Source organism: Xiphophorus couchianus, chromosome 3 (assembly GCF_001444195.1).
Source record: "Xiphophorus couchianus chromosome 3, X_couchianus-1.0, whole genome shotgun sequence".
Lineage (NCBI taxonomy): Eukaryota > Metazoa > Chordata > Actinopteri > Cyprinodontiformes > Poeciliidae > Xiphophorus > Xiphophorus couchianus.
The window spans coordinates 18314694-18330869 of NC_040230.1; the positions used below are offsets into that span (position 1 = coordinate 18314694).

General features: G+C 37.0%; 2 protein-coding genes across 2 annotated transcripts; both read right to left on the reverse strand.

Moving 5' to 3' along the window:
• Positions 1–530: 530 nt before the first annotated feature.
• Positions 531–3762, reverse strand: LOC114141748 (serum paraoxonase/arylesterase 2-like). The gene is made up of 9 exons (XM_028012540.1): positions 3606–3762; positions 3443–3513; positions 3304–3359; positions 2955–3117; positions 2322–2448; positions 2021–2221; positions 1842–1923; positions 1325–1453; positions 531–1200 (listed from the first exon to the last, which is right to left on the reverse strand). Exons 1-9 carry the CDS (start codon positions 3680–3682, stop codon positions 1039–1041), a joined length of 1068 nt encoding a protein of 355 aa, XP_027868341.1. The 5' UTR covers positions 3683–3762; the 3' UTR covers positions 531–1038.
• Positions 3763–6070: 2308 nt separating this feature from the next.
• LOC114142037 (casein kinase II subunit alpha) lies at positions 6071–15199 on the reverse strand. Its single transcript, XM_028013058.1, has 15 exons — positions 15049–15199; positions 14236–14323; positions 13891–13968; positions 13589–13717; positions 10999–11110; positions 10813–10914; positions 10658–10708; positions 10519–10578; positions 10352–10435; positions 10152–10262; positions 9930–10031; positions 8287–8387; positions 8035–8183; positions 7145–7234; positions 6071–6948 (listed from the first exon to the last, which is right to left on the reverse strand). Exons 4-15 carry the CDS (start codon positions 13687–13689, stop codon positions 6833–6835), a joined length of 1179 nt encoding a protein of 392 aa, XP_027868859.1. The 5' UTR covers positions 13690–13717; positions 13891–13968; positions 14236–14323; positions 15049–15199; the 3' UTR covers positions 6071–6832.
• Between the last annotated feature and the right edge of the window lie 977 nt (positions 15200–16176).

Below are 16176 nucleotides of genomic sequence, written 5' to 3' on the forward strand. Positions count from 1 at the left end.
AGCCTCAGTCCGTCCTTTATTAATCTTACTCTAGAATGGGCTTTACTTCAAAATCCTCTGTGTTTGTCCTTGTTGCTTGTGTACATTTCTCTTTCACACTTTTCCTTCCTCTTACCTTTCCAATAATATACTTTGACACTGCACTCTACGAACAGTCAGCCTCTGTACTTGGGGGTCTTCATCCTTTACAGTCAAAAGAGCCACTTTTGAGTCCAGCTAAATGTTACATGAACTTTGGAAAGAAAAAAGACAACTTATAAATTGTGATAAATATCTAGTATAGGAGATCTGTCACTTTTAAAGAAGCTCAATGTTATTTCTATCTTGGTGTTTTAAAATAAAACTTTCTCCAAAAGAGGATGGATATATTTTCTTCTATGGAATATTGATATTTCAAGAAAATTGTGCAAAAAACCCACAACAAACCTGATGAAAAGATAGATGTGAAACATACTACTACTTTTAGAGTCATTCTGTTGTACAAAGGATGTTATTTATATACCATGTGGCACAACAGTTAGCTAAAAATGTACCTTTAAGAACTTTTTTATTTCAATTACAAAAAATTACAGTAATTAAACCATATTAAAACCCACATTTTCACCCAAAATATTATTTTAAATGAACACAAACCAATAACCTGAACAATCTACCCATGTCTTTGAAATGACTGAATTACTGCCCAACACTACAGGAGAAAAAAAAGGAAGAAAATTCACTTGTAAATATTATTTTTCATTTTTTTCAGCTGTGTGGCTCAGTAAGCACCAACTTGGAGAGGTTTTCTGTTATCAGATCCTTTCAAGTATATTTTCAGAAGACTCTAAGAAGCAAACCCTGCAGCACATCACCATTAAAATCGTCACTGCCCTGTCTAACCACAGAGGTATATCCTGATTTCCATTTTATTGGCTAAACTTCCTTATTTAACCTCTTTACTTTAATCTGTATAAGGACACCACTGTCCTCATGGCACCATTGACCAACATGTAAATGCTTTGAGGTGTGACAGTTGAGAGGTTAATCACCTTCACTTGCCTATTTTAAATCACAACACAATGCTTTATGAAACACGGTCCCTATGAGCAGCTTCCCCCCATAAACAGTTGCCACCGAAGAGCCCATGAGCACATTGCCATCATCTGTATACACCTGGGTCACCACGGGTTCATCTGAGAGAATGTTCTGGATGCGGATGATCTACAAGGAAAAATAAATAAATAATGTAAAAAGCACAATCAGGAGTAATAAATAGTTAACACCACCACCTATATTATATCTTAGCAGAAGGTTAATGTTTTTATGTTCTTCAGTTAACACAAACCTCTGAGCCTGGAGGATCTTTGGGATCAAACAGGAAAAGCTTCTTTGCGTTAATGTGACAGCCCAGCCAAAGGTCGCCGGTTTCAGGATCCACTTCGATGTTGTCACAAAGTGAACCCAAAGGCACAGACTGGTGAGGAAACGATAATTACTATGCATCCAAAGAAAACTGTGAAAAAAGTAACCACTTGAGAACAAGCATGCACCACACCCATAGTTGGGCAATACAGTCTGTTTTTCGGCCTTTGCAATTCTAAAAATTTCCATGACTTTTGTCCTTAAAAATTATTTGTAATAAAGACAAAAAACATTTTTTTAGAACGCAAGTTGCCTGCATTTTTATTAGACCGCTACAAAAGTGTTTATTGAAATTTTCCATCCAGTTGATCAAATATTGCTGAATATTTATATTAAAAAATGTCATTATAAAATCCAGTCAAAAAGTAATCATAAATTATCTTCGATTTAAAAAGCATAGCAAAGAAGCACAGAAAGTTTGCATGCCTGAGTATTTCTACCTTTACTGGTGTCAGTGTGTTGTCTTTTTTCTTCTCCAATACATTCACACTGTGGTTAAATATGTTTGCCACATATATGTACCTATAAGGAAGAGGAATTTTTATAACCATGAAGCAATACACACACAAAAAAAAAGCAAACAGCCACCATGTTGCACACCCCTAGTAAGAATACTCACCTTTGGTCTGGAGACATATTGATGCCATTAGCAAAGTGATAGCCATCAGAGACTACCTTCACTTCTTTAGGACTGTAGAACACTACATTGGTCCAAGGCATAAGCAAAAGAATCTCCAATGTTTTCAGGAGATTGTTAGAGAAGTAGTGATCGTTGGTGGCATAAAAACTCTCAACCCCTACTGCAACAACATCATTTACACTGCAAAGAACAAAAATAGTCTCAAATTTAAAAAAAATAGAATCATTTTTAAGACTGATTACATATTGTAGTAAATTTCAGATAATCACAGAGTGTTCACCTGTGCAGTAGTTCGTGCTTTATGGTTTTAAGATGCATTAGGGATGAACCATCTGCCACATATTTGAAGATTTCAATTTGGCTTTCAAACTGAGGATGATTAACAACGAACAAATAGATCGTATCATCTGACAAAGAAACAAAAAAGGAAAGCAACACTTTAGGAACTTCACAAACTAAGCTTTAGGAATGCAAGTGAGAAAAACGATGCACGAAAACTTGAAATAAAAAAAGTGCCCATCAATTTAATGTTATTTTGATTTTCATATATAGACTCAAACTATTACATAGAAAAGATTCTTATCAGCAGATTTCATACCAGTCTGGTAAAAACCAGCCCCTTGTACTACGCTGTACTTCATTCAAAGGGTCTAGACTCTCAACTCGAAAACAGCAAATGTAGGCCTGAAGCAACTTTTTAAAGTCTGTTTATGAACCCAAAACACAAATACATACGCACTTATCAGAGGTGATGTGTTATTACAACCTCATGGATATTATTGCATGTTTCCTAATATTGTTCAGCCCTATACTTTAATACCACAACCTGGCATATACTTAGCCGCAACAGACAAGAGGAAGCTTAACACTAGCTATATGTCCTCAATTCCATAAACCAAAAGAAACATTTTACCACTTGGATCCGTGTATACACTGATGCCATGCGGGTTGAATGACTCCAAATCAAAGTTCCTTGGCATACGCAGCTCCACCGGTTTCAGATTAGGATCTTTGAGATCAAGGGTGTAGATTTTTCCAGGCTCATCCGAGGATGGGAGTCCAGGAAATTTGAGTCCCTGTAAATATTTAAAAATAAATAATTTAATCATAAAATAATCAAGCAATAAATTCTGATTATCGATAATAAATCCGACAATAATAAATGTCAACAGATTTAAAATTAAATATGACCCAATGTTTGAGTTTGCTGCACGTTTGCTTTATGGGGAAAGACTTGGCTGAGTTACAAAATAAATACCCACAGCGCTGATAAAGGCAAGGCCATCTCCAACAACGGTTATATCCTCCGAGCCATGTTCTGCAGGAGAAAATAATGAATCACTACTTTAATATTTTTCAAACATTGTTTTGGCTGCATTTTTTGGTTGTTTCATCGCTTGCCTATGTTTTTGAGCGCAACGCAGTTGGGCAGATGTTTGTTGCCTAACTCCCTGTAAATGAGGTACCTTTTGCTGTCGAATTTAAGCACAAAGTTACATTGCATGCAGCAAACAGTTGTAATAAAGACAAACAAGGCAGTGAAGCCAGCTGACTTCCACCTTACCTAATATTGAGGACCCTTTCTCCGAACAGCACCGAAAGTGCTGCTATTGCAACCGAAATGATCGCAAGTTTTCCCATTTTCACAGCGCGACTGCAAACTTTTGACACTGTGCTTGAATCTTTATGGGCTCAGTCGCGTGAGACGAATAACAACGGGCGGGGTCAATGCTGCTTTCAATAATATAGGACAAATGACAACTATTTCTTCTTGTTAAAGACAGAGGGTCGTATTGATTGATAGCTGCGCTGTTCTCATATTTTGGGTTGGGTTTAAATAGAGGTTCACCAGAACAAAAATAATAATAGGAAACATTTATGGTTTATTCATGGGACATAGGAGGTTGTTTTGTTTGTGAAAATGTGAAATCGCTGGCAAAAGTAATTTCCAACACTACGTAATGCATCATTTTTTACACGTCTGAATATCAGTAAGAATCTATTCACGTTTTAGTAACAGCTTTTTTGTTTCTCACAGAAACCAGAAAAAAATTCCAAAACAATAAGACGAAGTCTTTTATTTATTTATTTTTACTTGATTGTTTTAAGTTACAAAATATTGCATAGTAAACCGCAAAGCTTTTTTTTTTGTAACTTAAACAGATTAGAAGACATGTTAATTTTATTTTTTTATTTGATTTACTCAAACAAATCACCGGCAAATTACAGAAGAATCGGCACGTTTTCCCTGCCGTCAAACATTGACATTTTACGGAGAGGAGTAAAAAATCCTCTACGCTGTAAAAGTCTCATACCATCCTGGATAGGTGGTAGGAACTCACGTTAAGTAAAATGTGACAATAAATATGGATGGACGGACAATGAGCAAATTGTCCGTCCATTTGGACAACTTTGGACTTGATTGCCTTTGCTCTAACTCCATTCAGTGAGTCAAACATGAACATGTTCACATAAATTTACTTAGCAATCCCTTTTAAAACGGCCTGGACTGCTATTTATTTGCAACTGTATGCGGTTAATTAAAAGATCTAGACATAAGTTAAGTATTGAATAGGAAACAAAACTCCCAAGAAGTGAAAAATGGCAGCGGTATCTGTGGTCTTGTCCTTGTAGCATGTGCATGTAGAACTTCATGGGTCTCAGTCAAAACGTGTTCCGGTGTTTTTGAAGTTGTCCATCAGATGCTGAGCCTGTTAATGGAGTTCAACAGCTGACTTTGGTTATAATTGTCACTTGACCTTTTGACCAAAGGCCCACCTGTTCAATGTCAGGTGTTATTTATGAGTGCAGCTTCAGCCTTTTATCAACCCTAACATTTGTGACTATGGCTTAATCAAATGAAAAACAAAAAATCAATTAGTCTAAAAATTAGGCTAATAAAAAATATATATTTAAATTAGAAATGATGCTATGGCCATAATGACTAACGAAATCCTGGTAAAGATAATTATTTTGTCACTGAAATCTTCAACAGGAAGGCTGTTTACAAAGAATGCAACATCATTGGAAAGTTCAGTGGAAAGAAAAGGTGCGGCAGAATGGGTGCAACAGGGATAATCATAAAGTTAAAAGAATTGTGTAGTAAAGCCCATTACAGTATTTGCAGAAGTTACAAGGCATGACCTGCAGCTAGTTCAGGCACTTTAAGGACCACCACACATAGACGCCTGCAGAACATGGGCAACAACTGTCCCATCCATTATGTTGCGCAACTCTTGAGCCAGCTCCAAGACCATGTTTCACCTTGGATAATTAAGGAGAAAAGCAACAGGGCTGTTGCTCAAGTACTCCAAAGTCCTCTTTTCAGATAAGTTACACTTGCTTTTAATTTGGAAATTGATGTCTCAGGAACAGTGCTGAGAGTCCATTCATTGAGGTCCAGGGTGATGATTTGGGGCCCCATGTCTGCTGGTGATGGTTAGAATACTCCCTCATGCCCGCTGACAAGCTTCATTGGTTTTATTTTCTAAGCACCAGCTTATACTGTCAAAAGTACCAGAAACCTGTTTTGATAACCATGCTATTGCTGTGCTTTATAGGCCAGCACAGAATCTCAGCAGTATTGTCAGAAACATGAGACACCAGACTTAAAAAAAACTAAACCAACCTGGGATTTTTAAACACCTACACAGAACCAACGGCTGACTTCGTGCATGCCAATGCCCAGTTAAGTGCATAATCTGTACAGAACAAAGACATGCCTGTCAGTTATTCTGTATTTGACTCATTTTTTCTGGTCTAATAAAACTCAAGTTCTCTGATCAAATTTAGAATTTTACATAAAAACATTTATATATACCTTTGTGCATGCAATGAATCCACGAGTTTCACTTTTGAACTACTGAGAATAGGCGATATTGTATGATTCTACTCAGGGGAAATCTGTAAAATATGTAAAACAAAGTTCATTTTAAACTAAAGTTATCTTCCTGCCCTACACCAAATCTACTCACAGTTGACGCAAACCATTTATGGGATGGTACAGTCAATAACGTAGTGCCTGTAAAGCCCTGTTTAAATTGTTTATTTTTGAAGTTGTTTTTCCGTAGGTGATGACTCCTCCCAACATAAAACAAAAAAGTTACAAAATTGTCTATGTAATCAAAATCATGTGTAAGAGACTTCATAAAAAACAAACATGGACACTTACATACACATACAGAAGTGAAAGTAACATAAAGTTGGCAAACTATTGACCCTGTGAAACTCAGCATTGGGTGCATGCAACCTGACAGTAACTGTAGAATATCTACAAAAAAGTCCAATTAAAGAATGATAAGCATCTAACAACTTCAAAACACTAACAACTCCTGCACATTACATCGTGTGCAACCGGCGAGCACTGATAGGTGGGACACACCAGATTTCCCCGACTCCCCGTTTGTGTGAAGTCACGTAAAGGTTTCACAGTGTAATACAGCAGGATCCCCATCAAACAGTTTCAAGCAAGACTGTATATTTGGAACATACAAAATAAATTTTATTATCCATTCTCTTTATGTCTACATCTTATTAGAATTTCTAGACAATGGCATTGTCAAGTAACACACCCAAATTAATGTCTAACAAACCCAACAGGTGCAACAATGCGGTTCTGTCAAGTCCAGGTGTCAAAATAGAACTGAACATGAAAAGTAATTTAAATCTTCTTTGTTATTGTCAACATAAAAAGAGGGGGGGTTAGGGGGGGATTCCATGGCCCTGGCTCGCAGAGAGAGCTAGGCAGGGCATGGCCATGAGCACACGTTTAACACAGGTGAGGAAGAGGTTTCAGGGCTGGGCCCCGGTGGCTGCAGGGACTTGTGTGGCCAGAGTGTTTGGGGCAGAGATGACGGGCGATCCAGCAATGTTAGCCAGCGGCTGTGAGGAGGACATGGAGGTGATGCCTGAAAGGAAAAATAGGGTTATTACTCATTTGCGAAGGCTCGTCTCGTTCACACCATTTAAAAAATAAAAATAAATTAGTGACTCAAATTGTTCAGCAGCCTTTCAAGGAAATGTCTGTGCCAAGACTTTGACACCAAAACAATTTTGAAAAAAAAAGAAAGAGTGTGGTGCAGAAACTGGTCCAAAGTGACTCACCAGCCATCATACTCGAGGAGCTGACTGGAGTGGAGCTGGCAGCCATGCCCCCAGGAGTGGCCCCCCTTCCCTGATCTTTGACGATAGGATCTGAGAATATAATACACCAGATGGATTAGAAAACATCTTGCCAGCATTCCCAAATGTTCATGTAAAAATTCCATCATATTCCTGACCATTTTACCCATATTTATGTATAAATGCAAATAATCTCTATAAAACTGGCTTCATATCACACCTTCAAATACTAGAGACAAATAGAAAAGAAGGACGCAAGGAAGAAAGTATAGGCAAGATGGAAAGCATGAAGTAAGGTCATAAGGAAGGAAAGAGAGTTCAAGAAAGAACAGAAAGAGAGGAAGGACACAAGGTCACAATGGGGGAAAAAACGTAAAAGGAGATACAAATAGAAAGGGGTGGAGGCACTCCAGTGAAGAAAGGAAGACATGTGGAAAGGGAAAGATGCACAGAGGTAAACGTGGTAAAGGTCATGTCTTCTTAAAGAGGAAATTAAAAACAAGGATGGCAGAACAACATTAAGAACAGAAGAAATACTATTAAAGACTATAAATAAAGGAAGGAAGAACAAAGAATTAAAAGGACAAAAAGAAGGAAGCAAATGGGCACGGCAGGATGAAGGAAAAAGAAGCACGTGCCAAATTCAGACAGATTGTGTCAGCAGTGCAGTATTGTCATCAGAAATGTATAGTACACAGAGACCTCAAGGAAGAAAACCTGCTGCTGGACGCAGATATGAACATCAAGATAGCAGATTTTGGCTTCAGTAATGAATTTACATTTGTGAACTTGCTGAACTTGTGAACTTAAGGGCTGCACATAAACTCCACAATGTTAACAAAAAAACAGAACAAGGGAAGAAGCAATCATACAGAAGTAGGGATGATCCATGGCCTCTCTGGCTGTGAGGCGAGCTTGATGGTCGTAGCGCAGCAATTTGTCCAAGAAGTCTAGAGCCTCTGTGCTGACTAGGTGTTGGTTCTCACTGTGCACAAACCTCTCCCATCTTTTGCGGGAATGTCTACAGATAAAGGAGAAGAAAGGGAGACAAATTAGCTGGTCAAGTTGAGGCCAAACAATCTGTCAAACCGCTAAAAAGTAAAACAGTTGACTCAATGACTCACCTTCCCAGGATGTCATTGAACCGTGGATCCAATTCAATGTTGTACTTGTCGATGTAGTCATACAAATCCTCTGTGCCAAGTACTTTTGCAATCCGCACAAGCTGTAAGTTCAAACATTTATCAATTAAAAAGTTGAGCTTAAGTATTCCAGATTCAAAACAATCATTCAAAAATGAAATGTTACGAGAGCGTTTGAAAAAAACAACAACAAAAAAACACATAATAAAACTTAAAAAAGGTCTCCACAAGACTAAAAACATAAACATTTTAAATTACTTTTACTACAAAACCTGAAAACACTAAACTGCTTGCTTATAAGTTGGAAATGGGGTCAAATAACTACAATTTTACTAGAACAGGACCCAGAAACTGACTGGAACTGATATATTTTCAAACAAAACTGGGTCAACATGAGCTTTGAAATCTCAAAAATCCTCTTGGCTCTGTAATTATTGTGCATCCATAAACAACAGTGAGAGCGCAGTTGCAGCAACTAATGCTAATTAATAGCCAATTAGATCATTTCAAATGTTAGCTCTGTCACCATTACCTGTTTTAAAATGGTACAACTGTTTTACAGCAACCATGTCCTCACTGTGTGATATCACATGAATAATAATCATTCATTGCAGGAACTATTTTGAGCCACCTTAATTACAAATTTTAAGCAGAAATCTGAATAGGAAAAACTTTGGTAGGGTTAGAATTACAACAAGTTTTACAAAAAATTGAAAATGTGCCACAAAACTGACTGGTGCATCTCTATGTTATTGCTGCTCGTCTTGCAGGGGAAAAGAAATAAGGTGGGGAATAATATGCAGATATGGTAAGACTACTGGATTTTTTTCTCTTTAACTTGTAGATTAACTTAACAGTTATTACTGAGGAAGGCATTAACCTGTCACTTATGAGAAATCTTATCTTACATTTAACAAAAGGCCTCACAGGGCTGAGGCCAGGGTGTGGCTCTGCAAGACTAAAATATGTTGTGTAATATGTGGGGGAAAAGGAAAAAAAAACACTAAACTTGTTTGGCTACCAGGATAAGGACTAAATTAAGTACTGGTCAGTATGAGATGCTTATGGTATGATAACTAGGAGTAAAAATACCACTGTTTCATCCTATCACTGTATTTATACTAACATTTAAAACAGAAAAAAAGAGAACAACACATGGAACAACTTTATCCAAAGTCAAATAAGCTACTTTTCCCCCACCTGGTAATATAAGAATGGTGTATATCACATTTAGTTGTCATTTGGGACATGCACATAATAAAAAGCATTGATTAAACACTTCCTCAATCTAGTACAACAGCTGGTGTTAACCAGTTAAACAGTAAGACGCTCAGGTCAAGTAACCAGCCCAAAGCCAAATCTGTGGGTCTTTAAATTCAGAAGAAAAAAAGGTTTAGCAGCCTTCTTTCAGCTAGCAGACCAGCAGTGTTCAGCAACAAATGGGGGATCTGCATCGTGCCTCTTTACAGGAGGAGGAAAACTCAAAGATAGCACTTTTTCTGGAATTTCACTGAACAGACTTTAAACCGCAGAATTGTATGGCCGACTTTTATTTTTTAAAGCGACTTTCGCACCGCTTTCTAGTCTGTGCTCAGACAATAAAATAACTCATGGCGAGACATTACCTGGTCATAATTGTCATGACCGTGAAAGAACGGCTCCTTCCTGAAGATCATGCTGGCAAGCATGCAACCCAGGCTCCACATGTCCAAGCTGTAGTCATACATCTAGAAATTAGCAAGAATAAGTAAAAATCTTTAACAGGTGTCTTGGCTTTCTTAAAAACTCATAAGAAAAAATAGATCTCTCCTGTTGTGACACCAGTTCTTGGTTGCCTTTAAACTCACCTGGTAATCTACCAGCAGTTCAGGACCTTTGAAGTACCTGGATGCCACTCTCACGTTGTACTCTTGGTTTGGGTGGTAAAACTCTGCCAGGCCCCAATCGATTAGACGGAGCTATGACAAGTTTAGTACATTTTAATTAGTACAATGAATCAGCATCACAGATGGTGAGAAAGACATGTATATAAAACAACCTAAGTTACCTTTCTGTGTTCATGATCGATCATTACGTTATGGGGTTTGACATCCCTATGCATAATACCCATAGAGTGGCAGTAATCCAGAGCCTTCAATAAGAAACATGAGCAATTTTTATATTTAACTAAAGCCGAAATACTGCAACAGTGCTAGATTTAAGGCTACTTCTTACCTTTAAGATTTCATACATGTAGAACCGTATGTCAAAGTCTGACAGAGTCTGATACAATTGCTGGAAAAAAAAAAATTAAATCAAGTGGCTGTAAAAGTAAAAGAAGAAAAGAAAAAGAAGACAGAAAAAATTTTCTTACCTTGAAATCTGTGTTGTTCACATGTTCAAAGACCAGAGCTGGGGTTCGTGACTAAAATGGAGAAAGAAAAAAAACAAGGAGTCAATGTTTATTTAAAAAAAAAAAAAAAAATCCTAAATAAACATTTTACACGACAACATGGAGACCAAACGTACCACGGGATCCTTGACAATATCTAAGAGTGAGATGATATTTGGGCCACCCCTCAGATTCTCCAGGATCTTTATTTCTCTCTTGATTTTCTTTTTCTTGACAGGCTGAAAAACAGAAAGAGAGTCCAGTCCTGATATGTCCGATCACGAAACAATATAGCCATGTTTGCAAAATAATCATCAGCATACCTTCAGTATTTTAACCACCACTTTTTCATTGTTTGTGATGTTTATGGCTTCAAATACTTCACTGTATTTGCCTCTTCCTAGTTTTCTGACGAGCTGATAGTCGTCTTGATTTCTGGAAAAAAAGAAAAAAGTTTGAGCATATATTCAGAAAAGTTGATTAGCACAAAGCTTCAGCATTAATAAAGTCAGACTGATGTCTTGCTGTTAATTTTTATATTACCCATCACAGAGTTGACGTGACGCTGTCTTTTATGAGTTACAAAATCAATATTGTGTTACAAACCCATTTTCGTCTTCCTAAGTTATTGTAAATACTTCACACAGCAGGTCAGCAACAAAACAGACAGTCTCTCTCCTACCTGCCGTATGTCACTTGAACAATCATGGTTGAGCTTTAAAACTGTGAGCTGCCACTTGAAGTTTAAACTTCTGCTAACAAACCAAGTATGTCCAAAAAGGAGAATCTGAAACCCTATTTAGGCAACAAGGTGAGAGTGTTTTTCTGAGGTATTTTTCCAATAAGAAAGACAGGGAGGAAGAGCAGATGAATTCCTGAGAGCTCTGATAACGCTGCAACCAACGCTCCGTCTGAGAGCAACTTAAAAATGTCAGAAATGCTTCTGCATCTGCAACAGTGAGGAAGTGAACAACCTAACCTGTGTGTTTAAATATTAGCAACTTACAGGTAAACTCATTACAGTGTTATGTCAGCCTGACTTCACCAAGAAAAAGAGTATACTGTGGGTATTAATTAACGCAGGAAAATGTTCTCCAGAAAACTGTTCTGTGGGCTAAGTAGCATAATGCCCAACATGCTGTCCTCCATTGCTACTCTGTTTAGTAGTAAAGGAATTAGCAGCTAATAATAGAACCAGAAAATGTTAATAAACAGAGGACCCATAATAGTTAGAACCAAGTGCAACTAAATCTACCTATTGTAGTTGTTCCCTAATGAAGTTATGATGTAAAATTATTATTAAAAAAAGTTACATTGGCCTGGGCCAGATCCATGTGCACATTTTAAGAAATAATCTATTTTAGACCAATACCCATGTCCTTTGGTGTCAGCAGCAAAATGAAAGCATGCAGATATGCGCATTGAAAATAATAAATAAAAATCCAAGGTTAATACTTTTAAAAATAATACAAAGACTTTGACTTTATGGTGTCTACTGTTGCTTTACAGCGTAGGAGCACTTTTAAGTTACATACGGTTTTTCTACATGCAAGGTAAATTCTTTCCTACTTTTTGGCTATGTCCTAATTAGGACAATAAAATTTTTGTTATGTTGTAATTGTTTATATTTTTTCTCATTATTAGAACAAACACTTTGCCTTAAAAAAAGAATAAAACTTGTTACTGAGAAATGGTATGTGAAATGAATGTGAAGTTTAAGTATCATCACCCCCTACTCTTAATATTGTTGAGAAGAATCAATATTGCCTGCTGTAAACACTTTGTTTTCCTGCTTCTTGCAGCACCAATGGTGCAGCTCTGAGATCAGTTAGTCAAACTGTAAAAAACTCACACAGCTTGCTTTCTAAAACTGTTTTTAGGACCTCTGTTTGCAGACGTACTGTGATCGATTATGCAATTTCCGCATTTAAATTGTCTCCCTGCGTTGCAATGCTGTACATTGCATGCAGATTAAAAAAGACAGAGTCAAACACTTTCTGAATGAGAAATTCATATTGACTTTAATATGGCTTCAATTTGGCTGATAGTAAACCAAACTGGTCGTTTTACAGCACAAATTTAAAATTGGCTCTAATACCAGACCTGATACTTGTCTGGTGAAAAAGCCCTATTCAAGTGTTGTGCACTGGCCCTACATATTTTCATGTCTTCTCTATGAAGATTGACCCAAAAGATTTTAATACATTTGACAGAAAAAGAAAAGTCATTTAATTTATGTGAATCCTGAATTTGTCATTAAATTCTAAATTTACTTCATGTAAAGACTCATTCAGACCTTTCAAGATTTAATTAGCAGTACATAAGTTGCTAATTAAATTAATCTTAAATTGTTTTTCCCACTTACAACTTGATATGGGAGAAATAAAGGAAAATTCCTTTAGTACCATTCTCTTGTGTGAGATACAAGTATTGTCTTCCTTTACAAACACCTAACTAAATAATTATTGCAAACAAACAAATGAATTTAATGCTGTATTTTAGATGGTCTAATGATTTCTTATTTTTTCAAGAAGAAAAACATAGGGGCACCCCAAACAGTAATTACTAAACATTTAAAATTTTAAAACAACATTTCTAATCCTTGAGGATGAAGAAAAATTAACATGGAATGAAAAAAAGGAAATACCTCGCAGGTTCTTGCCAATACGGAAAAAAAGTCTTATTGACCCATTGACATTCTCATCTGTCTATCAAGGAAAAACTTATTTTGCAATATACATTCCTACTGCTTTATCACCCAGCTCTAACACATTTTTATATGTCATGACTGCATAGGCAGAGATTATTTGACAGATATTTTTATACCATTTTTTGTGATCAGTTATTTAAATAGTTATTTTTGCAATACTGATAAAGAACAATAAAAGCCTGAATGGCTTTCACTTTCCTTACCCCCACTCAACAACATGGGACTCATAGTCCCAGTACTCCCGAGGTCTCTGTGTGTTTACATCAGGGTAAACTCGAGAGCGGCTTGGAACAGGGCCAGACATATTCTGTACGAGATCTTTTCTAAATGTCCTATAAAAAGACAGACACAAGCAAAATACAACAAATTAAACAAATCAAGAATGACAAGGGCATAGATTAATGATAATGGCATGACATATTCAATTTACTGGCAACTAATTATAATATTTAAATCAGTAAACACCCATGTAAATATACATATATAAACATATATAGAACAATACCTGGGAGGTTTCCTCCAGGATTAATTGTTGACAGACAAAGTGAATAAGATTTGCTGAGATGCCTTTGTTGCAAGAAAGCTAAACAGACAAGGAAAAATAAAGATCTGCTGTTAGAGTTGCTTGCTATACTGTGCAATCATTAAGCTTTTTAACTTGAACTGTGATCTGTATCTTGAGATAAGGTTTAAATTGATAACTACTCCCCCCCCCCCTCATTATACAATGGACGTCTACAATAAAATAAACAGTTTAAAACAAAATGAGCACAAAAAAATAATAATTCTCATGAGCTAAGCAATTGGTGCATGGTGTGTTTGCATATGATGGCGTATGAAATGGAGAAACCTGGATGTTAAATGGGGGCATCCAACCAGTCTAATCGGGAGGCACAGGACTCAGTATAGTCATCACTGGGGGCTACAACGACTACCTCCTGTTGGAAAACGGGGGTAGAAAGTAGGTTGATTAAAATCAATAAAGTCAATTAGGCAAACATGAGCAAAGTATGTGAACAAGCGCACGCCAACGAAGGAAGCTGAAGCTAATGGGGTTTGTATCCACACAATAGTGTCACAAAAATTTAAATACGTCAATTAATTAGTTTAGAAACTTGCATTAAAGCAAATAATTGGCTTGATAATTTAATTTAAAAGATGAAACCAGTCGAATCCCAAATGCGGCCTATGGTCTGGTTGAGTGCTAAAAGCTAGCTAGCGGTAGAACCGGGAAGCTGACAAGGATGCTAACTAGTTAGCATTAGCTCGTCAACTGCAGAGTGAAAAGCCGGTAGGAAAGTCACAGCCAGTTCTCGACCACATTGCAGGGCGATATCGTGATGGAATCAACATTCAGCTTTCAAATAGCCACCTAATCGCCTGCTAGGTCATTATTTACGCCAGGCTTTACAGCGAGCTTCGAAAATGGGCACATTTTCCTAACCTAAAAAGTGCTAAGCTAGCAGGCTAAGGGAGTGAATAGACTGCTTTCTAGCGAGGCAACTGGCTGACAACGCCTTGATAAAACAGCCCAGGAACACCGTAATCGAGGGGCACAACGACCACCACGGATAAGATACCCTTTCCCGGCTTTTCAACCCGTCTAATAAGATCAACGCGGGTTATAAAACAACAAGGATTTGTGATTAAATAACATGATTACCTCTCAGCGTTGTTGGGACGTCAATATGGCGATGCTCGAGATCAAGAGCTTAATGCGAAAGGTATTTCCAGCAGGGGGCGCTCATTCTTTTCTGTTTTCCACGGAAGGATTTTTCGCTTCTTCTGCCACCAACAGGTCTGTCTGTTTGAAAGACAAACTTTGATCTACACGTGTCTGGGAGTGGACTTAATCTGAGATGTGACGTTTTATCAAGAGAGACATATGCACTATTTCCTTATCACAACTCATGGTTCAGTCCACAGTCAACGCGATGTCCTCTACAATTATTGAGACTACATTTGGAGAACGTGATTATTACATTTAATATTACAGTATGTATAATGGGGGTAAAGTGGGAGCACACTGAATGCATTGATTACGTGTTCATATCCCGTGAAGTGTTCCACATTGTGCCATGGATGGTAAAATCAATAGTATTAATTATATTTTATTAAGGTTATATTGAATAGATACAAAATTGAAACCTTTTTAAAATTTTTTATTTATTTTTACAAATAGAAATCTGAAAAACGTATTTATTTTAAAAAGTGAGTGCCTGTAAGCAATAATAGTCAATTACGGCTATACAATCTTAGACTAATTTAGGTCTTGACTGATTGGGTCGTTCTAACAGAACAACAGCTTTGCTTCATTTGTTCTGAACCATTTTATTGTAGCTCTGGCTTCATAAATAAGGTTGTTGTTTTGTTGAAAGGTGAACATCTGTACCCCTCTCCATTTTTTTTTTTTTTATTTTATTTTTTGCAGCCTGTAAGACATTTTGCTTTCAGGAATGCAGGAATCTTTTATCTCCTGATTACCTGTGCTTCCCCGTCAAAAGAACAGGCAGTGTAGCATCCCCACAACATGGTGGTGCCACCACCATGTATCTCTATGGAATTGTGTGTTCAGAACATTAAGACCTGTTGTCAAAAAATGTTACCTTGACTTCTGTGTCCATGTATACTTTTTCCTTAATAAAGGAAATCGGAAAACTTAAAAAACTCAAATCTGAATTGAAAATAACAGTAAGCATATGAAAACGGTGATATCCTGTATGTCTATTTTTTAGCATGTGAGGGCTCTGTGTAGAGCTGCGAGGCTCTTACATGGTGCTACAGCAGCTGG